This window comes from Curcuma longa, chromosome 21, assembly GCF_044706935.1.
Source record: "Curcuma longa cultivar G26 ecotype Majalengka, Jawa Barat chromosome 21, ITB_CL_G26_1.1, whole genome shotgun sequence".
NCBI lineage: Eukaryota > Viridiplantae > Streptophyta > Magnoliopsida > Zingiberales > Zingiberaceae > Curcuma > Curcuma longa.
In genome coordinates this window covers 12,041,931-12,064,187 of record NC_133881.1, presented here as the reverse complement: position 1 = coordinate 12,064,187, position 22,257 = coordinate 12,041,931, and the positions used below count along the sequence as shown (strand labels likewise).

At 34.6% G+C, this 22,257-nt stretch overlaps 1 protein-coding gene across 2 annotated transcripts; it reads left to right on the top strand.

Moving 5' to 3' along the window:
• The first annotated feature begins 804 nt into the window (after positions 1-804).
• Positions 805-22,013, top strand: LOC141815558 (uncharacterized). 2 transcript variants are annotated; one of them, XM_074703505.1, is made up of 18 exons: positions 805-1,178; positions 6,146-6,385; positions 9,906-9,969; positions 10,053-10,182; positions 10,268-10,409; positions 11,246-11,500; positions 11,584-11,668; positions 12,608-12,710; positions 12,904-13,029; positions 13,101-13,214; positions 15,486-15,604; positions 18,898-18,982; positions 19,083-19,175; positions 19,248-19,337; positions 19,419-19,538; positions 19,671-19,762; positions 20,566-20,620; positions 21,703-22,013. In XM_074703505.1, exons 1-18 carry the CDS (start codon positions 992-994, stop codon positions 21,730-21,732), a joined length of 2,130 nt encoding a protein of 709 aa, XP_074559606.1. In that variant the 5' UTR covers positions 805-991; the 3' UTR covers positions 21,733-22,013. The 2 variants fall into 2 exon arrangements, with proteins under 2 accessions (XP_074559606.1, XP_074559605.1); XM_074703504.1 differs by having other exon boundaries at positions 19,071-19,175.
• Positions 22,014-22,257: the final 244 nt, after the last annotated feature.

Sequence of the window (22,257 nt, the reverse complement as noted above, 5' to 3'; positions counted from 1 at the left end):
AACGTCAACATCGTAGAGCACGAGCGGTTGAATTATTTGCATTGTCCGTGTGATCTCAAACTTTTACGTCATTATTGTGGGTTATATAAGATTCATTGAGAATAACTATTTACCCCAAGTGTTCATTAAAACTCATTGGCTTATACTGAAATTAATTGAATAAAAATCTTTTAGATGTGTTGCTTGGTTTAATTAAGACATTAAATTAGTTAACTAAATATCTTATAATTCATATTTCAAATTGTTAATTATTTGTAATTTTTTATATTACTTTTTGATATCTCATAATAATCTACTAATATAGGAAGTAGACTGAATTTGTCAACCGTTACCATCAAGTCATCTGTATACGTGTGCCCCATGTGATGCGACACAGTATAAAAAAAAAGATAATCCAAGTAGCCACATCTTTGGGGGTGGTCGGTCCGGTAAAAACTATAGTAGATAAATTTTTTATAATGACCGATCCCATTTCCGAAACGGTCCTATATCATAAAACCCTCTAAAGGATTTTATGGGCAAGTTGATATTAAATTTAGCTTAAAAAGCTTGAGGGTATTTTAAAAAGTTGCCAAACTACAGAGGGCAAAATAAAAAAATCTCTTATTTATAATTATCAAATTTAAAAATTAAAGTTTATTAAAATTAGTTGTAATTCTAAAGTTTGGTCAATTTAACATTTTTTTCCAGCAACTTCGAGTGTTTTAAGGGGCAAAAAAAAAAAAAAAAAAAAATATATATATATATATATATATATAGCTTTTATCCTTGAACCAAGTGTTAAATTTCTTCCGAACCAGACAAGCAAACGTTTACGGTGAATTGATCGATCCAGTTGACTCTTCCAGCTTCAATCGGAAGTTTTGGCCTCCTTTCTTCGTCTTGGTCGCGATCTCGTCTACCTACCCACTACGGCGAGGTGGATTGGAATTGGGGATCTCCGCGCTGATCTGGGGGAAGACTTCTAGGGTTTAGCATCCGGTTCTTCGAAATGGGCGCCGTGCCATCAACGCCGAGGAGCGGCAAACCGCCGGGGGATGCAGCGGAGTACCTGATGTCGGCGTTCGTCGGGGAGAAGGCCTACCCGCTGTCATCCGAGTTCTGGAACCAGCTGCTTGAGATTCCTCTCGCGATGCAGTGGCCGCAAGATCGTGTCTTGCAGGCTTGCCATTTGTTTGGTGAGTATTCGCATTCCCTTTCGTTTCCCTGATATAAAAAATCGTTCCTTTGCTTGATTGGCGGAAGTGGTTTGTTCACCAAATATCGTGAAAGTTTTATGCGACAATGTTTGAAGTTATTTGAATGGTAAAAATCAACACGTATAACATTTTATAAGTTGTGTTTTCTGGGTTCATGCTTGTTTACGGTGATAAATTATCTTATGGACACTATTGTCCTCTAGAAAAAAGATGAAAAGTGCGTTGTAACTTTCCCTTGTAATTATGACCACTTAATGTTTGCATGGATATTTGGTAAATCACATTTATCCACATATTATTTATATCCTCAAGATCTTAGGTGCATCTGATTGCAAAATTGTCATGCATTAATTTTTAAAGATGTAGGGTGAAGAAACATCTGAAACTCGTATATTGCTGTCATATGTCTTGGTTTTAGACATTGGCTATCTAGTAACTGCTAAGTTAACCAACAAATAGATAATCGGGAAATTGATTGGTACACAGCAGAATAGGAGCATTGTAGGTGGAGAACTTGGTCCTGTGGTATAGCATGTTTAACATTTGTTCTGTCATACAACATGGACGCTTTTTAATCTTTCAAGATTAATACAACCAGGAAAAAACTGGGAGCGCTTAGCAATGATAGGAAGCTACCATTTCTTTGAATAATAGGACTATAAGGTTACTTAGAAATACTAATCTTAAGAACTGGAGAAATTTCATGGATCAAGTATCTTGTTTAATAGTTATCTCAAAGCAGTAACTTTTATTTCTTAGATTATTTGCTTTATCATGATTAAACATTTAGAGATATTTAAAGAGATCTTGATATTGATGGTTATGACTTCTCTTTTAAAGAGATTTATGTGTCAGTAATCATGAGTTGATAGCAACAAGCTTGGAGGCGTGTTCTTCTTGGCATATCATTTGAAGTACAACAACGATAATAAAATTTTCATTTGGTACAACCACGGAACTAACTTTTATCACAGAAGTAGGACCTTTGTGTCTGCAAAAGATCTACCTGCAAGTTTAATTTTCTCTACAAAAGGACAAGTTCGGCTTAATTTTTCATGAGAAAAATTCCAATTGTCCCTGCTAATATGTCATGGTTAAAGTTTGCTTACAGAAAACAGTGTTTTGTAAGTTTTCTGTTGCAAAAGAATGATTGCATAGTATGATTTTTTGCATCTAAGTCTTATCTCTTCAAAATTGGTTCACTATGTCTTATTTCCACATTGTGTAAATATGGGGTGGTATGTGGTTGACCTACTAAATAACACATATATAGTTCAGCTCAACAATCTATACCTGTTAGGTTAAACTTAGCCTTCAAATACACTCCAATTCATCTCAAACTTGCAGGAGCAACATATTAAGACCTTGTTTCAATTAATACCTAGACAAAATCATTATTCTTTGACCTTTTTGTTACCACTAATTGTTTCCAAGGAGACTTGTACCCCTTCAATCCCACTCGTATCATAATATTTTGAATGGTAGAATCATGAAAGAAAGTTTCTCTATAAGTTAGCATACTCTATTTGCTGGAAATCTCTACAATAGCAATAGACATTGAGAAAATAAGCAACCATGTGAAGAGCATCATCAAGTTTTCCCTTCACACATTTATCAATTGATTTCACATGCAACCCTGTGAAGAGCATCATCAAGTTTTCTCTTCACACATTTGTTAATAGATTTCACATATGGGTAGTAAGAGGACTCCAATCTCAAAATTAGTCATTACGTCTCTTTTAGCATTTTTTCAATCATATAAATCTCACAATAGACTTTATATCTCCACCAATAACACGAAATGACTTTATTAAAGCAAAAAATGAAGATAACCTTGACTGTAAAATTAAAACTCAGTTACAATTGTGTCCTCATGAGAGCAGTATTAATCAGTCTCAATTTGCATTGACCCATTTATTTGTAGAGAACATAAGCCTTAGTTTTTTCAAACTTGCATCCATAAGATTTTGCAATGAAAAAAAATTAGTTGCAAATATTGTGATGCCTGGTCTTAAGATCTTCTTTTTAATTGAAGTGAGACATCATGCTCAAAGTTTTATGACAACTTTAAGTGGGTTTATAAAATTTTCTTTCATCTGCATCTGTATTTCTTGTCAAAAAAATTCTTCAAGCACCAAATGAAAAGCATTGGCTTCACATGAGGACATAAAGATATTAGGACACCTCTTTCATTACCCTGGCAATTGCTAGATTTGTTGTTTCATTGTTTGTTCTTTGTGGCAATTTTCTTCTACAACTTCCTTTATACAATGATCAATATTGTTGAAAATCTAATTTGCTGAGTCATCTTTGAGGTATAAATAGGGTCTAAAAAGCTCATGCCCAATTCACAATTTAAACACTCAATATTATACTACGTTTTAATCTGTTCATGAATCACTAACAATTTTCTTTCATGTAGCTCTATGCGCTTGTAAAACTTCCTTTAACTTTGCCATTTTTTTCTCGAGTTTCAACAAAAAGGTTGGGCCTTGTACCTTGAACTATGCTGATCGAGTGCATCATACCATGTTGGGAAAAGATTTTAAGGTGGCTAAATGAAATGGGATCCTTGCTTCCAAGGGCCAAAAAAGATCCATATTATTTATTTATTTATTTTCAGTTGGTGCAGTAAGACATTATATTTAAAAGTACATTACAAAAGTAGAGGATTGAGCCCAATAACGTAGGAGGATCCATATAACCGATCTCATTTAGTGAGATAAAGGTTTGGTTGTTGTTGTTGTTGTTGCACACTACAAAAGTTACATTAAATAAAACATAACTACAATTGCAAAGAGCCCCATTCAAATATTTGATAATTTCCATTTTTTTAATTACACTGTCAAATATGAAATCGAATAGTTTAAAAACATTGTTTTTTGTAATATCATAATTTATTGTTCATATATTTCAAATTTAGTGAGGTCAATTGATCAACCTGCTTATATTGTGGCTCCACCACTGCTTGCTTTATGTAAACTCTATAGGCACATATTTGTTCACTCATCCCTTTCTTCATTCACAATTTTCTCCTTTTGCTTTGAGTCAATGAGCTTTCTGATGCAGTCTTTGTCTCTGGATCACTACCTATGATCGATATGTAGGTAGGCCTTTCTGTTATTGTCCTTTACTCTTCTACTTCTCAAATATCATTTTTTTTCTTTCAGGCATGTTAACCTCACCCTTTTCTTGAATCAACTTTATCTTTATAGTTTTTCTCTTTTTCATTTCCTCCATGTAATCTGCACAAGCTGTTGTAACTCAAGGGATAACTTTGGACACCCTAAAACATCACGTTCAATATGTGCAGGGTTCTGCTTAATCCTACTACTTCTTACTTTTCTTCTGCAAAAATTGCATAAAACATTATAGGGATTTTTTTGTATATTGAGATTTCCATGTTCTATGCAAGAACGTGGTGAGTTCTTTATGCTGTGCTTACTCTCCAATTGAAGAAAGGAAAAGAAAGGAAAGGAGAAGAAAGGAAAGAAAAAGAAAAGAAAGGAAAATGATTTTCATTCTCTCATTTACCTTATCTTCTCCAACAAAGAGGAAAGAAGATGGATTAGACTCTAAATTGGATCCATGGAATTGAGATGATTTTCTTTTCTTCAAAAATTTTAGTGGGGTAAATGAAAGAAGTGCATTTTCCTTTCTTGTCCACTCAATTTTGTCAGAGTAAATGAAACGTAAGTGATGGAGCTTGAAGAGCCTTATGCTGATATGTTTTTACTTTCTGCATTAACTGTTATTACTAAGCACAAGTTAGACGCTAAACATGGAATTATGGAAGATTCAGTTACCTACAAGTCTATGACATCAGAACATATAATTTGAATCATGATAGAATCACAGGGAACCAAGATGGGTTCTAAGCTTCTATTCTTTTATGTAGATAGCTGAAAGAGAAAAAATAATGATATTGGTACCCTAATCAGAAAACTAAACATTAATCTTTAACAACTAAGTCATTAACTATCATAATTAAGCAAAACAAATTAATTAGGCAGTAAGCAATTGAAAAAACAATGACAATAACAGTTCCCAGATTTAATTTTTGGTAGATTAGTATTAGTGTATTACTATGCATCAGTTAGTGTAATTGTTCTTCCCTCAGCGTCAAGGGATGGAAAGAGGAAGATAGATAGAGATAAAGAGATAATATTGATACCTGTCAATGGTGGTGAAAAAATGGATATCTTACTGGAGTTAATTGCAGAGGATACTATTCTCTATGGTATGAAGAGAGTGTGAGAAGGGATGAACATGACACTGCTAAGATGAAGGCAAGGTTGTTGCGAGTATACTTAGTTCGGTGTGGGTACTGGTTAGTCGTCATCAAGAAGAGGCAACAGAGCCAAAGTGAAGCAATGAGTGAGAAAAGAGGGGTGCTATAGCAAGGCACAAAATTTAGTTTTTTTAATGATTTAACTTGTTATGGTCCAAATCAATGTGGTACAAATGAGCTAGAATTGGATTTTATTTGAATTGCCACATATACAGGCAGTCATGGACATTGGGCCCTGTATGGTCTTGGCAATCATGGACATTGGGCGATGGGCTATGTATGGTCTTGTACATCATGAATGTCCATCAACATTAGACAAATACATGTAGGGGATCACATGATCTTCATGTGATGTGGTTCTTTGTCACATAAGTCTTAAGTGTTTATATTTGCAGCCACATGAGGGACTTTCAAAAACCATGGTATGTTCATGCTTCAATAGGTGCTGGAATTTTGTTGCCAATTTCATCAAAGATGATTAAGATATGTTAAGATTTTATGGCTTTAAAGACCTTCTTAATCATTGAATGTCATTTTTGTTGTCTTGTTATATAATCAATATTTAGTTATTCCTGTTATTTGTCAAGGCATAATTTATTTCAGCATTTTTTTGTTACAACTTAGTTCTACTGATCTTATTTGCTCTTGATGACAGCACAGCACAACTACTATACTAATCATCTAGCAAAGATCTTGATTCACTTGGTGTGGTCTTTGGAAGACTTGTTGCATCAGTCCTCAAGACCATTGACAAGTTATAGAAAATCTGTCAATGCAGCATATGTGTCTTCTGTATTTTTGAAGTTCATCATTGAGAATGCAAAAGGCAAAAATTTTGAAGAGTTATGTCTCAACCTTGATCATGATGAGAAGAAACAGAATAATCTGCCTACTGGTATGATTCTAGTTGTTCCTTATTTATTATCTAGTAATTATCAATTATTGTGGTAATAATTCTACAATTAACTGTATAAAGTTTTGGATTAATTACTAAACATAGTCTATATTCAATAAATTTTTATGGATTTAAACCAAACTTCCATTTGTTTTGAAAAGAAGCCTTTGTTAATGTCTTTCAGCTATGTAATGAATTCATTCAGCTATGTAATGAATACTTTTCCCTATCATTTTTTCCTCATTTGAAAATTTAATCATGGTTGTCGAATTAGGTATTAGTTTTCAAAATCTTAGGTATCGACATTATCAAGTTGGTACATGATGGGTCAAAATGTAAGAGGTAATAAACTTAAAAAAAATCATATATTTAATACTTTCAGATTATTATTATCATCGTCATCATTACAATTATGACGATGAGATTATGTTCATCCTCATCATCATGTTTTCCCCTAAAATTTGATTTTTTATTATTTTATTTATAAATATTGAATAATAAATTAAATTATTATATAAATATAAAAATAAAATATTGTTACTGAATATTGATTTCTATAATACTATTTTTAGATATTATTTTAAAAATAAATTGGTTCAAATTTAGTGCAAGTCGGGTCGACCAGGTCTATGATGGGCTAAGTGCGCGCTAGACTATGCACAACCCATAGGCTGCATAGGTGCAACCCAACCCTAGCTTATGTGTGTGTCAAATTGGCTGTGACATAGCCAAGTCAAACCGCAGATGGCTTGGCCTAGGGCTGTAAACAAGCCAAGCTAAGTCAAGCTTTATGGTGTTTAAGCTTGTTTGATAAGATAACCGAGTCAAGCCGAGTCTAAAATGAATCAAGCTTTTGAAATGATTGTTCAAGCTTGATTTGGTTTCTTTTTTATAAGCTTGAGCTTGTTCGTTTAGATGTTATCGAACTTTCAATTCAAGCTTGTTTGATTGTTTGAAACTTTTACATTTTAAGTTTGTTTGGTTGATTATTGATCTTGATAATACAAATTTATTTGTTCATTTTGAAACTTTATTTCTTTATTTAGCATGTTTATAAAGAGTTTTATTGATGAACATGGTTCACAAATATTGTTCACGAACGTTGTTTCATTGCTCACGAACATTAACGAGTTGAACACGTATGTCTTCAAGCTTGTTTGTTTAGTTTAACGAGTTGTTCAAGCTTGTTTATTTAATTGATCTTGTCTGTATTGAACGAACATAAACAAATTTTTACGGAGCCGAACACTAAGCTTGTTCACGAACGTTCAGATCATTTACAACCCTAGCTTGACCCAATTGACATTGCTAATTTCATAACAGATTATCTAACTCTACCAATTATATTAATTTATAAACCTCAATTAGAGGGATTGTTGAGCTTGCCCACATTATATGCATCTTAGCCAAAGTAGTTTGGATTCTGGTTCGCTTTCCCAAAGATGGAAGCAATTTGATCCCAAGAAGCTCAGAATTCAGTTGACCAAAGTATATTTAATAACTTGAAATCATAGAGCCTTGCAGTAAGCTTGGTATTTAATGTTTGGCAAGTCTCCCCTCTGTAGATCATGACAAATTTTGTTTATCCAACACCTTCTTCAAGTAGGTAATCGTAGATTCACAATGTCTTCCTTGTCTTGAACTCCCCCAACATCTAGTTTATAACTGCTTGTAAATTGCTAAATAAGCATCTTGCATATCTTGATCTAGTGACAATCCGTTATTAGAGCTTCATATTTAACCTCATTGGTGATTGTGAACTGAAATCTCAAAGATTTCTTGACTGAATATCTCTCTAAGCTAATCAACACCAATCTTGCACCTCCTCCCTTATAAGTTAAGGAGTCATCAATGTATAAATTCCATTTGCCATTGCTCAAAATCCTCCAAGGGCATGGTCATCTCAGTAATAAAATCTGCAAGTATCTGCTTCTTCATTGTTAGACTTTCTTGAAACACTAGATCGAACTCTCTTAGCCAGCATAATCTTCAACCTGCAACATCATGTTTATGGAGAATCTATTGAAATGAACAAATGAGAAAATTTCATAAAGATGTGATCTTGCAAATAGTCTTGAAGCTTCCTTATATCAATTTCCAGTGCACATAATAAGTTCTCTGTAGGTGCATGTCTGAATTTGGCTGTTTCATGATTGAAATAGTATACTGGCCAGGAGGTCAATCTCCTTGATGAAACTGACATTCAACAGCTGATCTACTTCTTTATTCACTGTTTCTGCTTATCTTTTCTCTATAACAAACTTGTTCTCTGGTACTGGTGGTGCTCCAGACTATATGTGCGCCGCATCTTTGCTAGCTCTTGGTATTCCTGGCATGTCCTCCATTTCCTTTCTGAGCCTTACATGAACTCATGCTGCTCCACGACTCTAGTATGCTGGTTGAACTTGGTGGTCTCCACCTCAACCACAAACAGCTGGGCCAACTTGAATAGCACTTAGTCCTCTACCTCTACTTGGTCTTCTGTTCCTTCAGCTTCTGGCATAAAATTTTTCTTCTCTGTATGGTATCTCCTCAATCTGATGCACTGATGCCTTGTTGCTCATGTCCCGTTCTAGATTCTACTAGATCAGCCTTGACCGTTCCCTCTTTCAAGAACACAATGCTCTAACTCTACTATGACTAGATGTGCAGTTCCAAGTCAGAGGCTTCTTTGCACGTAGGCTTTTGATTTTGTAGGCTTTCTTTTCCAAATGCAGGTTTGTTGATGATGTTGATCTCCTTCTGTGCTGGCTATCAGGCTGGAGTAGAATCCCTTGGTTCATGAGGTTTTTTTTGGTTTCTACAAACTTGTCAAGGTGCCCCTTTTAGATTAGTTCTACGATGCTCTTTTTCAAATGCATGCACTTCTTTGGTGTCATGCTTATAATAATGAATGATATCTGACGTTCTTTCTTGTGGAATGCATAGCATATTGGGTGCTGCTATGGCAAAGTCAGTTTTTATTCTTGATCTCAAGAAGCATTTCGGATGGAGGCATATTTAACCATTATCTGATTTCTTAACCAAAATTGGAACAACCTCCCCTGATCCGATCTGTTGACCAAATTTATAAACCATGAATTTAATCATCTATTGTCCAAGGTAGCAAGGCCAATTTCCCTTGGTCCCCGCATGACACCATGGTGTCATTGGTGACTACTACTTAGTAAAGTTCTAATGTATCTATTTTATACTTTTAAAGGTGTAATTTTAGCTGGTGAACAAATGTGTGGCATGGCATTATGAGTCATTGCATGTGGTGCCATGTGACCACTTCCTTAAGTTTATAGTGGACTAGATTATTACATGTCAGAAGTACGTGTAAAGTTGATAAAAACGAAAATTGGTCTAGATCCAATTAACTATCTAATTTATATCCTAGAATTAACAATCAATTATTATATCCACTTATGTTAGTTCTCTATCACTAAAATAACTGAGTTTCTATGTCTGGAAGTACACTCAATTTTGTGCTCATTTAAAAGTTTTTGGATATTGAATCTAATTTTCTATCTTGTAGATCAAAGTATCGAAATTTTTATAATGCAAGGTGTGCTCAGTTTTATTGGGGCATCAAATGTAAGGTATGTCTTACACTATTTCATGTCTCTTGTCAAAGCACTTGCCACACATGCATCTAAGTTAAATATGTATTATTTACTGCAAGTCCTCAGTCATGCCTCCTCCATCATGAACTGCTGAACCTGATGTTGGTGGCAATGTCGACTCAACTCTGCTCTGGACCATCGCCAACACCAAAAGATGTCCATCCTTTCATTGATGCAGCAATGCATCAAGTATTGAATTTAATGAGTTCCTCTTCACATTCAAATTAGCCAATAGCTTGGCTATAGATATGTTTAAAATATCTTCTCTGTGCAGGAAAGTACTGTCGTAGTCTCCACAGTTCACAAGTTGTTCTTGAATTTTATAACCCGCCCACAATTTCCTTTTGATGGTTCAACATACATTTCTCCAGAAGGAAATCAAATAGGTGTTCTGCGAAGAGTTGGTTCTGTGGCTGGTATATGGTTCTGTTTGCTTCACATCTTTCTTGAGGATTCTTGTGTAATTTTTGTTTTCTTATACTGTGGTTCATATTGTTCAAAAGTAGTCACTGTTAGCTAGAAGTGATGAAAGTTTAAGTATTGATCTCATCTATGGTTCGAGTTTGTGGTGGTTCTGCAAGCTTTTGATTAACTCTGATTCGTTTCTGTGTTTTGCATGCAAACACTACATAAAATTTAGTTAAAAGGTATCCTCCTATGGGGTTGTTAAGAATGCTTGAAGAAATTAAAAGTCTGCCTTACTGTAAGTGTAGGACATATCTTCACACCAATGCTGCACTAGTTAGCAATCTACAGGGAATTGGTTAATCATGCCTTGGCTCTTTGGTGTGTCTGAGCTTACCTTGTGATGATTCCATTCTGGGGACCACATTGCAGTGGCATAAAAAACATTGTTTTATCTTTTATGCTACTAAAGATTTAATTTTATTCTTTATTTCTCTTGTAATATGAATCAAAGTAGTGGTAGAAGGGGTTAAGCTAGATTAATGATGCTCCTGTAAGAATTTTGTTTCCCACTTTTTTCTTATTGATCTACGTTTTTTTTTCCTACAACCTTTGAGGTATGTACAAATTTTCATTCTGAGTGCACGTTACACCTTAACTTGGCATACTTGTATTCATTATTTCAGAATTTGACATGGAATTCTTACTCAAAAGTCAAAACCCTTTTTTATTTATTTTTAAATATTGTAACTCCTTTTATGCAAGATGTTCTGTGGCTTGGTTATTGCACCTTTCTCTTTGAAATATACTATTTGCTTTTCTATATCTTCCTTATATTTCATTGCAGCCAATTTTGTGCTACTGCCATACTACACTTTCAACTACCTGCTTAGTTCAAGTAGTGAAAGTGCGAGGAGTCTATTGGCTGAAAAGAGCCTGTTTGTTTTGCTTGTGCTTACTCATTACCGAAAGAGTGTTGCTGGGGAGTCCATTTCCTCTGACAATTTGGGGGATGAAAAATCAACTACCTATTTAACAGAGAATTCATCTTTCTATGAGAACCCTTACTGCAAGGCACTAGAAAATGCTAGAGACACTCAGTGTAAGTCTTGTTTTCTACTTGTATTATTTTCATGGTATCCAGCATTACTAATCGTAAATGGTTGGTCAATTTTGTTCTTTCAGTTGATCGGGTTGATATTGAAGGAAATGCACACTATGGACCACTTCTCAGATTACCTTTTGCATCTTTGTTTGACACCCTTGGCCTGTACGTATATCTGTTTATATCAATGCCATTGAATTCTTGGAGTTCAGCTTTTAGAACTTAATTTGTCCTGTGGATTCAACTTGATGGCTGAAGAGGAAAAATTATCAACTTTAGGAGTTTTTTACGGCATTTTCTATAAGTGTAAGCTTTATTTTGTCATTTCCGCTAGAATGTAATAGAAGGCAACTGGCATAGTAGTTTGTTGTCCATCTCTTGGTTGATTGCACAATCTCTTTTTTTTCTTCTCCATATCAACATCTCTTATTTAGACAAATAAAATATTAGACCTTTCCAAGACATGTTGAAGGATTTCTGTTTCAGGCACCTGGTAAATGGGGTCAGGTGCCATTTTCATTGGTTTATTGTAAATGATAATGCTCCTATGTCGTGGACATTAATGACAGAGGAATATACTAACCAAATTCAGTCGACAAGTTGCAGATCAGAGAGGTCTTTTTTATCGTACTGCATATATTTTTCAGTTCTAGCTCATATACTTCTACACCATCGTTGAATTATGTACTTGTTAATATTTAAATGTTTTATAATTGATATTGATCTCTTGATAATTTTTCCTTATGCTCACAATCATTCTGTGCATTCTGAAAGTTTCTATTTTTTAATTGAGGTCTCAGGATAATGGTTGGTGAAAAAACAATGATCTCTTTTTTGTGAGTGAAAGGCCACAATATTCATGGATCCCAAGAATCCATGTTTTCTTGACCCTAATGATGTAGGTCGTACTGTTTTTTCTGTTGTGTGCTGAACATTTCTTTATCAGAGTGCAGTGCTTAGTTCAGATTATTATTACTTTAATTTCAATGGAGGAACAAGATCAATGCTCCCACAAATAAGAATCCTAGCTCTTTGTTGGTATTGCCTTAATGTACATTTTAAAAATCATTGAGAGTCATTTTCTTTGATGATTTTATTTTACAGGAGCTTAACTGACGAGGCATCTGTACTATTACTTTATTCATTGATCCATGGGAATTCTGATTTTCTTGAGTATGTTTTGGTGCGGACAGATCTGGATACATTGGTAAGAATCTCAACTTTGTGTTTGTAGGAATGTTTTTTCTCCTCCTTTTACTATCTAACTTGTGCTAGGATCTCTTTTGGTTACTTTTATCTAATATATAACTGCATTAAAGATCCCTCTACATTTTAAATGCATGGGATGCTTGATGGCAATAGATGCTAACAAAAACATACATTCTGGTATATTTGAACAGTTGATGCCAATTCTTGAGACACTTTACAATGCATCAAGGAGGACATCTAATCAGATATATATGCTGTTAATCATCCTTCTCATTCTCAGTCAAGATTCGTCCTTCAATGCCAGCATACATAAACTGGTAAGATCAATCTTCTCATTTTGTTAGAAAATCTTCTACTTAAAGCTACTTACATCAGTTTGCATGTGCAGATACTTCCTGGTGTTCCATGGTATGAAGAACGACTTCTCCATCAGATTTCTCTTGGTTCTTTGATGGTAATTGTATTAATAAGGACAGTGAAGTACAACCTCTCTAAGCTTCGGGTATGTCAAAGGTTATAGGCTACCTTCCGTTATATAATTGTTCTTTGTTCATTCTTGCTAAACTAATGAGTGGTTAGATTATTTATATTGGGAAGGCCCCATATACTTGTTCATGGTGCTCTAGTGATATAACTTTTCTAGAATGCTTTAGCATAAAAAAATTTCTACCACAACTCAATGTATTGCATCTTACTTTGAGGATGAACAAGTGTAGGATCTTTCTTAACATGGGGGAAAAATGATAAATACCTATTGACATTCCAAACACGGATGTTTGTGATTGTTCATGCTATGTGATCGTTTCAATGCTAAGGGTAATTTAACCTGGCTGTTTCATTATGGCTTATCTTGACCTGAATGTGCCTGCCTGTCTGCTGTCTATATATGTTTCGAAGAAGGTTCTGCTAACTTCATTTCGTTTGTTTGATGTAAAGGCTTCTTAGTTGTGTTAGTAGGTTGTAAGTGGATAACTACCATTCTTGTTTAGGCTGAATATTTCATTCCAACTGATTATTTTCTCCAATATACAATTTATCAATATCTAGTGGAAATGCTTTGTATTCATCTTATTAAGCTTGGGGAAAAGAAAATATAGTATTTCATTATAAGGGATAATTACCTGTATATAATTAAAAATACAATTAAGCAAAGTTTTGGAAAAAGTTGATGGAGCACCAGACAAAATTCTCTGCGATTTCAAATCAGTACATAGCTAAAAATGTCTTTGATCTTAGACCAACACATTGACTAGGATGTTTCCTTAGTTTAGGCCTTCATTGGAGATGGATAGTGTAGGATGCGTTAAAAGAAAGAGGAAAGGGAACTAAAACAGTGCTGAGAAGGTCGAGGAAAAAGAGGTTAGAGTATAAAGCACCAGGGGCAACTTAATGAAAATGAATGCCTAAGAACTCTGCAAGACACATCTGAAGAGATGAGTGCAGGGAAAGAAGAAACTGCTAGAAACGAAGTAAACACTGGTGGATGTTGGATCTCGAAGCAACATAAGTTGGAATTAAGAAAAGGTCCTTGCCATGTGTTTGGTCTCACAAAGAAGGCTCACAAAGGTCATTGCAGAGGAGAAGATATGTGGAAGCAGAAGCAACTGTGAAAGAAGAGCGATTGATACTGAACTTGCTGCAACTCAATAAGTAGTCATTTGAATTTTTTATCAAGGTGGCCATCGGTGGTTTTTTTTTGCGCACTTTAATTTAGTGAGAGGGAGACTAAAAAAGACTTGGTTAACAATGATAAATAGGAAATAGTAGGAGATCGAGCCCAATGACATAAGAGAATCCATATAGCTGACTCCACTTAGTGGAATAAAGGATTAGTTGTTGTTTGGGGAAGGGGGTGTTTGGAGGCTTAGGGATGGATAGGTAGGGGGTTTTGCAATGAGACAAAAGGCTTGGTTGTTAATTGTTGGTGATCGGCAATTGATGAGATTAACAATTGAGTTTGGCTTGAACTGGGCAAGGCAGATGAGAGAGTCAATTGTCTCATCTCCGCACAAGGCAAGTGTGATCAATTGTCTTCTCTCACCCTTCTCTGGCAATGGAACCACTCTGTCTTGCTGCACAAGTTGTTCACCTAATTTCCAGGTGAGTGATCAGTTGTCAATGGTGGTGACACATGCATTCAATTCTAGTTGTGCATGGTTGGGATGGCTCGCAGGCTATCAGTTGAGGTTTCACGTTGTTATTGCAGACATGAAAGGAGTAGAGATGAAGGATGAGAGGAGTCTACATGTGATAGGCAGTCCTCTTTGAGAATTTTTTTTTTTTTTTTTCAAAAATCCTAATTCTAAAAGTGGTGCTGTGATATCATGTTATATTTGGAGGGAGAAAATATTGCACTCTATTGTATGGGATAATTAGTCGTATATAAAATACCATTATGTGACAATTCACTTCACCAGTACCCTTATTAACCTAATTCCTCTAGCATATCTGTTATTTGTCTTTAAATTCCAATAGGCACCTGTTTACATATGAATCAACTCTACAGAATGAAACCAACAAGTTATTTGCTACAGTCTGGTGACTGATTATTTTTAAAATGCTAATAAATGCATGCTGGGGTCTTTTCTTAGCAACTGGAAGTGTGCAATCATGTCTGCATGTCTATTATTTTTCTTGATGACAGTATAACTTGAAATTTTGCAAATAGGTAGTGACTAGATGAGTAAAACTGAGTTGTTTATACTAAATGCAAGTTGACTAGATGAGTAAAACTGAGTTGTTTATTAACGCAAGTCCACATGAAAATTGACAGGATATCTATCTTCACACGAACTGCCTTGCAATTTTGGCAAATATGGCTCCTCATGTTCATCGATTAACTGCTTATGCTTCACAGCGGCTGGTTAGCCTTTTTGACATGCTTTCTCGCAAGTATGCTACTTTGTCAAAGACCTTGTGCGTGCATCATGTTCTTTTTCGATCATTTTTCATCTAGGAAGTAATAATAGTTTCTACATAAGTGTATATTAATTTGCTTTCACGTGCTTATGATTTGGGAAATGGATATTGGACACAGACATGTCCTAATATTGACTTTTACATGATAAGTCTTAATATTGGTACAATTTGTATTAATACATGCAATTTCCAATCTATTATTATTTTCTCATTATTCAATTCGAGTAATTGTCATTGTCATATAAAATAAGAAAGATTCCATCAGATATCGACACGTGGCAAATTTCAAAGAAATACTTGGGAAATTGATCTTTACATGAAAGAATATATCAATTATAAGTTCTGTAAAGATGTTCAGAATTCTATGAGAGGGCAATTTCTATATATGATACCAAAATCCTACATGTATCAATGAATTAACAAAGCAAGATTTAGATACAGAGTGTATAGTATTTAACCACTAGATATTTGTAGGGGATAAGATTCATGTTAAAAAAAAAGGGCAGCCCGGTGCACGAAGCTCCCGCCATGCGGGGTCCGGGGAAAGGATCCATTGTACGCAGCCTTACCTTGCCTTTGGCAAGAGGCTGTTTCCAGGATTTGAACCCGTGACCTCTAGGTCACATGGCAACAACCTTACCGTTGCGATAAGATTCATGTTGCAGACCTAAATATATCGAACAGATATGGCTTGATAATGATGATTACTGATTGATATTTACATGATTCAAAGCATGTATCTGTGGTTCATAGCTATACCTCAGTATGTTGCTATCTTGCAGAGGGGATAAGCTCCCTTGGTGTATGCAACTAGAATAACATTCTTATGCAATGTCCACTCAGAAAGCTCGATAATGATATTTTGGAGCACATAATAGCATATAACCCATACCACAACCATCATCATTACCACAGGCATGCAAAAAACTTTTTGAAAACTGATGACTTTTCAAGTTTTAATAATCCCACAATTTAGCAAAAGACTTCTTGCAGGTCCACAATATGGTTGGTATTTTAGTAAACAATGACAAGCATAAATTCATTAAAAAATTGACACATGCTATGCAGAATCCAGCAATATTAAATAACGTGTTTCACAAGCTAAATGCACACTCAATTAACATAACAATCATCGATCACAAAATCGGTTATTATGAAGATCTAAAGTAATCATGTTGAATAGCAAGTTGGCTATGTAAAATATCTTGTATTATCTTGAAAATAACACATTTCAGGAAATAAGTAATATAAATATCGGCTATGGTACTTTGAATATGCTTTGTCTCTACATCTCCCCTTGCAAACCATTCCAAGGGCTGTGGCAACTTGTGACCACTTTAGTAATGAGAACAATTTCGTTTGCTGGTTTACTGGAGAAACTTCAAACCAAACTAACTCAAAATAGTTTTATTTTAGAAAATTCAAATTTAAAGCAGATAGAATTCAAAATGGATAAGCTTCCAAATTGAACTAACTGATCAATTTGGTGCCGATGTAAAAAATTAAAAGTAATAAAGATTTACTTTTAAATGCAAAAAATCATGAGATAATATATTAAAGCTTATCATGCTTATACATACATACACATCCATTTTGGGTCGAGACAGTCATATCATTTACTATTATTCCAGATTGAAACCAAACTAAAATTTTAATCATTCTTAATTTTCAAACTAAAGCCTAGATTTAGACCCTAGATCACTTAGGGATCATTAGTATGTCTGAATAGAAACACAACAGCAAACACAAGGAGGATGGATCATTAGTATGTCTGAATAGAAACACATCAACAAACACAAGGAGGCTCAACCTTTTAAAAGACGTTGGTACGAAAATGGCAGCAATATACAATATTCTTTTTGCATATATCTATATCTCGTGCTTCTATTATGTTGTCTCTGGTATATGCCAATAAGGTCTCTAAGTATGATTTCATTATTCTCTGCACACTTGATATCATTGCTACCATGACACTTAGTAGGGCCATGAGCATGTGGACTGCCAAGGTTCCCTTGTACTCTAGCAGAGTGTGCACATACATGTTCAAGCAAGTCTATAATTACTGACTAGCATATCCTGATCTGCATTGCATCCAACGTTCACTTTATTAGATGTACATCTACATGGCATCACAACCCCTTCTCAAATAAAGGTTTATAAGCCATTTGATGTATAAGACTGATCCCCATGTACAATTATTCAACAGTCAGAATTAATATCTTAATGAATAAATAATAACCATGTACAATTTACTTATAAATGTCAGGCATTATGCCCGTCTACCTCTCTTTTCTCTTATTACTTTTTTTTTCTCCTGTCTTTGATCTAATCTTGCCCAAGACCATTGACAGGGCCCATTGACTTTGATTGAAACTCTTTCTCTCCAATAGCCCCTATTTCAATCTGAACAAAACTCATATGTACAATCCAATTAGGAAATCAGAGGAAAACTGTGGATATTAAAGAGAAGATTTGAAACCTACATTGAACTGAAAGCCTCAAAAGGTCTCTACATGAATCCACACACCTCTTCTTGATCTTATCATCTTGTCCTCCAAGCTGCACACTCTTCAAAAAGCCTTTAGTTCATTCTCCTCCTCATTGTCTCTGTATTACATACACACAATGCCCTCTCTTTTCTGCAAAAAGCACTTGATGCTTTGAGCCCCCTCTCAATTTTATATTGATCCTTTACGGAACCAATTCAACTTATCAAATTAATCTGAGGAGCTCCCTGACATGATAAAATTTGGCCACTAATTGGATCAGGACCACCTTCAATTAATCTTATTCTTAATTTAACTCCTGCACCTTCTTTTTGATGATCAACATAGCTTGATTTAATCCATGCGTGCACCTAGTTGTGTGCTCATTATCCTCTTCACAAATTAATATTCAAAATAACAAGTTTGAGTATTAGCGCGTGTCAAACACAATCCCACTAAAGTAATACCCATAAAATGAAGCGTTAACACTTTTTCTCTTTGTAAAATTATAACAAATTAAAATTCCAAATATATGTTATTTCATGACTTTAACCCAGCTCTAGTTAACTCGATTCAATACAACTTGGACCACTATAGAAAATAACAAATAAATTATACAAATCTAGGACACCAGACCTTATGTTCTTCGACATGGTATATCTTTGGACACTCAAACATGCTTGACTACCAAATATTCAACATGTGCATTGCATGAGCATGAAAAATGCTGTCAATTACTAGTGCTTCTAAGCTTCTTCATCTTCTTTCTACACTTTACAGGTACACAAAATTATCTGAGTTAAGGAATGACAAAGTTTTAAATGTAGAGGTTGACCAAACTGGAGGAGTTATAGCAGAAGACATGGTATTCTTCTACCATTATACCTCTCATCATTTCCTTTTTAGGTTGTGCAAAATATTTTTTCCCATTGATACTAATAAAGAGTGGTTAGCATTTCTTGCAGTCAACAGAGATTCACATTTATACAGATTTTCTCAGAATAGTGCTCGAAATCCTTAATGCTATTCTTACATATGCGTTGCCACGAAACCCAGAGGTGCTAAGTGTGATCTCATTTTATTAATTTTTTAAATATTAGAAGTTAGTGTTCTTACTCCTATTAATGCAGGTTGTATATGCAATATTGCATCAGCAAGAGGTGTTTCATCCTTTCAAGAGTCATCCACGGTTTAATGAGCTCCTTGAGAATATATATACAGTATGAGTTTCTTTTGTTTGTTTGATCTCTTGCATTTTCTTCTTAATTCCAAGAAAATCAGTGGTTATCCTCTTCATGCAGGTTCTGGATTTCTTCAATAGCCGTATTGATATGCAGCAATTGGATGGTGAATGGTCTGTGGATAAGGTTCTTCAAATAATTATTATAAATTCACGTTCATGGCGTGGTGAGGGGATGAAGGTGATGTTCCTACAACAAATAATTCTTCCAGAAATTCCTTTTATTTTCCTCACTTTCATTTATATTTGTTTGCTTTAGTACCATGAATAAATCTTATCATGTACTTGATTTGAGTTTAACATGCATTGGCAGATGTTTACTCAATTGAAGTTCACATATGAGCAGGAAAGTCATCATGAAGAATTTTTCATTCCATATGTGTGGCGGCTAGTACTAGCGCAAGGGTAAGTGCTTGTTTTATTCACACTAAATGAAACCGGAGGCACATTAAACTACCACCAGTGGTTATTGTACTCCCACTAAATGAAACTGGAGACACGTTAAGCTACCATCATGTCTCATGTCCACTGAAATTGAATTGGTGTCCCGAGCAATGATTTGGAATGGACTAGTCAGATTTTTATCTGAGAATTATGTTCAGACTTGTGTGCTAGACGGGTTCTTATTTTCTATATTTTGTTAATTGCATGTTTTAGTAACATTGAAATTCAGTGAAAACTATTGGTTTGTGAACAAGGTTATTGCTTTTTGAATAGGATAATTGAGGTTTGAATCATAAACAATCTCTCTGTCTGCAAGGGATCACAATATTTTATTAGGAGTTTTGTCCAATAATTGTATTAATTTTGTGCGTTTCCTGGTGTGGTTGGTCCTCTTGATAGTATGCTATATTTTCAATTCTGGACCCATAGTTTTAAATTTGCTGGTTCTTTAGCATGTTGGCCTTTTTTGCCGATGCTTTTCTACAAACAATCAGTCATCCAATTTGTTCTTATGCTGCCCAAATTTGCAATCTGGTTAACTTATCTCATCATGGATTATAAAGCAACAAAATGCAGGTTATGTGGTCTTGAGATTCTATTGGATGATTTATGAGGCTTTATAATCTGTAGTCTATCTCTAATTTCTATTCTTATAGAGTAAACTTTTGCATTTAATTCTTACTGGTGGTAAAAATTTTATTTGTTTGTTCGGGGACAATCATAAAGTGTTTTACTAATTGCCCTCCTTTTTCTTTATGAAACAGCTTCACCTTCAATCCTAGTGCTATTAACTTGCTTCAAGTGGAATTATCTGGAGATGTAAGTAATGCTTAACGGTTACACTAAATATTTGGATCATAGCTGTTAATGAATAGATTTCTTCAACATGCTCTGCATTATATAATGATGGAATCTACTGTTTTGGGTCAATTCTTAAGTTGTCAATCCCATGTCTATTTTCTTAGTTGTTGGTGGTCTTCATAAACAATATGTAAGGATTATTGTCATTACAAGACAGATTTATGGTGAATTAAAAGATTCAAGTGTTCCTCCAAATGTTTGTTTGATATAGGAAATTGGTAAAAGTCATACTGAGCTAATGATCAATCTAAATGTATGTCATGTTTCATATGAGTACTTGGTCTACACTGTATTAATTGTCCACTTACAATAGTTATCTTACTTACCTATCACCGGATCTGATGCATAAAATGTATCTAAACGCCAACATCTACTTAGTGAGATGTATGATATTTGCTCTAAGAAAACTTTGCTCAAACCTATAGCTTGACATGGGAAGAGGTATCTCTTAGAGCATAGCTGAATGGTGGAAACATACAGTCTCCCTCAATTAGACAAGTCTTGGTTGTGTGTAATAATTACTATACATTATATGGAGTCCTCTATTTGTGAGATCGAGACTAGAAATACTTGATAAAACCAAACATATAGATGCAGTAAGATGCTAGTTTTTTCTTTAGTTAATCATAATTTGTCCAAATTATGGCCTACTTTTCCCCCCTCCATATCACAGTGGCTACTGATTAATAAACTTAGCACTTTACCAAATGTGCAATCATATGATTGAGTAGATGGTATGCTAATTTCAAATTGTTGTGGATATTTCTATTAGCATAAAGATTTTTTGCCCATCTAAGAAATATATAAAAATAATGCCCTCTATTTTTGTTAATGCATGTGCTCAAAGTGACAAATAAAAAGTCTCGAGTATAAAACGTATTGAAATGAGCTTACCCATACTGCAGGATATTATAATCTATTGTTATTTTGCATTGGCTGATTTATGTGTTGATTTAGCATTTCAGCAGAGGATATTTAACTATAGGATTGCTCTTTATTCAGTATTTCTTTCCCTTACAATAACTGAGTGACCTCTGCAGGATGCTTCACACACCGAGCATGATGTATAAAGTTTTCATAATATTTTGATGGTAAGGAGACCGATCGTTTTGCTCTGATGGCAAAACTTCAGTTTCCATCTGCGCAAACAGAATTCAATGAGTGCCATGTATATAGGATATACCAGTTGATATTTTCATCATTCATTCTGTTAATATTACCTTGTCATAGTTGACTACCTTTCTTGAGCATGTAATATTGCATTCATCAAATAAAGAAGAGGGACGTTCTATTCTGAGAAGGGGAAGTGTAGAAAGCCAAACTTGATGGAATGGGTGATTGTTCCTACTCCGATTGTGTCTAGTGTATTCTTTGGATTAGGATGCGCATTTTGCTACAATTTTGTAAAGATTTAACCCCAAAATTTGTACTAATATGTAGCATCGTTTATATAAGAATTAAATTACGGTCGTTTGTTTACTCTTCATAGAGATCCATCTTATTTCTCTTAACTCTGAAGGCCATACAGTGAATTGGAATAGCCTATATTGATTGAACTCGTGAAATTATTATTTTGTCTGTAATCTGTATGTACA

Bases quoted from the DNA above. Each gene is read 5' to 3' on its own strand.
- LOC141815558 (XM_074703504.1), top strand. From the start codon at position 992: ATGGGCGCCGTGCCATCAACGCCGAGGAGCGGCAAACCGCCGGGGGAT. The intron at 6,386-9,905 runs GTATGATTCTAG...TCTATCTTGTAG, and splicing joins ACAGAATAATCTGCCTACTG to ATCAAAGTATCGAAATTTTT. The intron at 19,763-20,565 runs GTAAGTGCTTGT...TTTATGAAACAG, and splicing joins CGGCTAGTACTAGCGCAAGG to CTTCACCTTCAATCCTAGTG.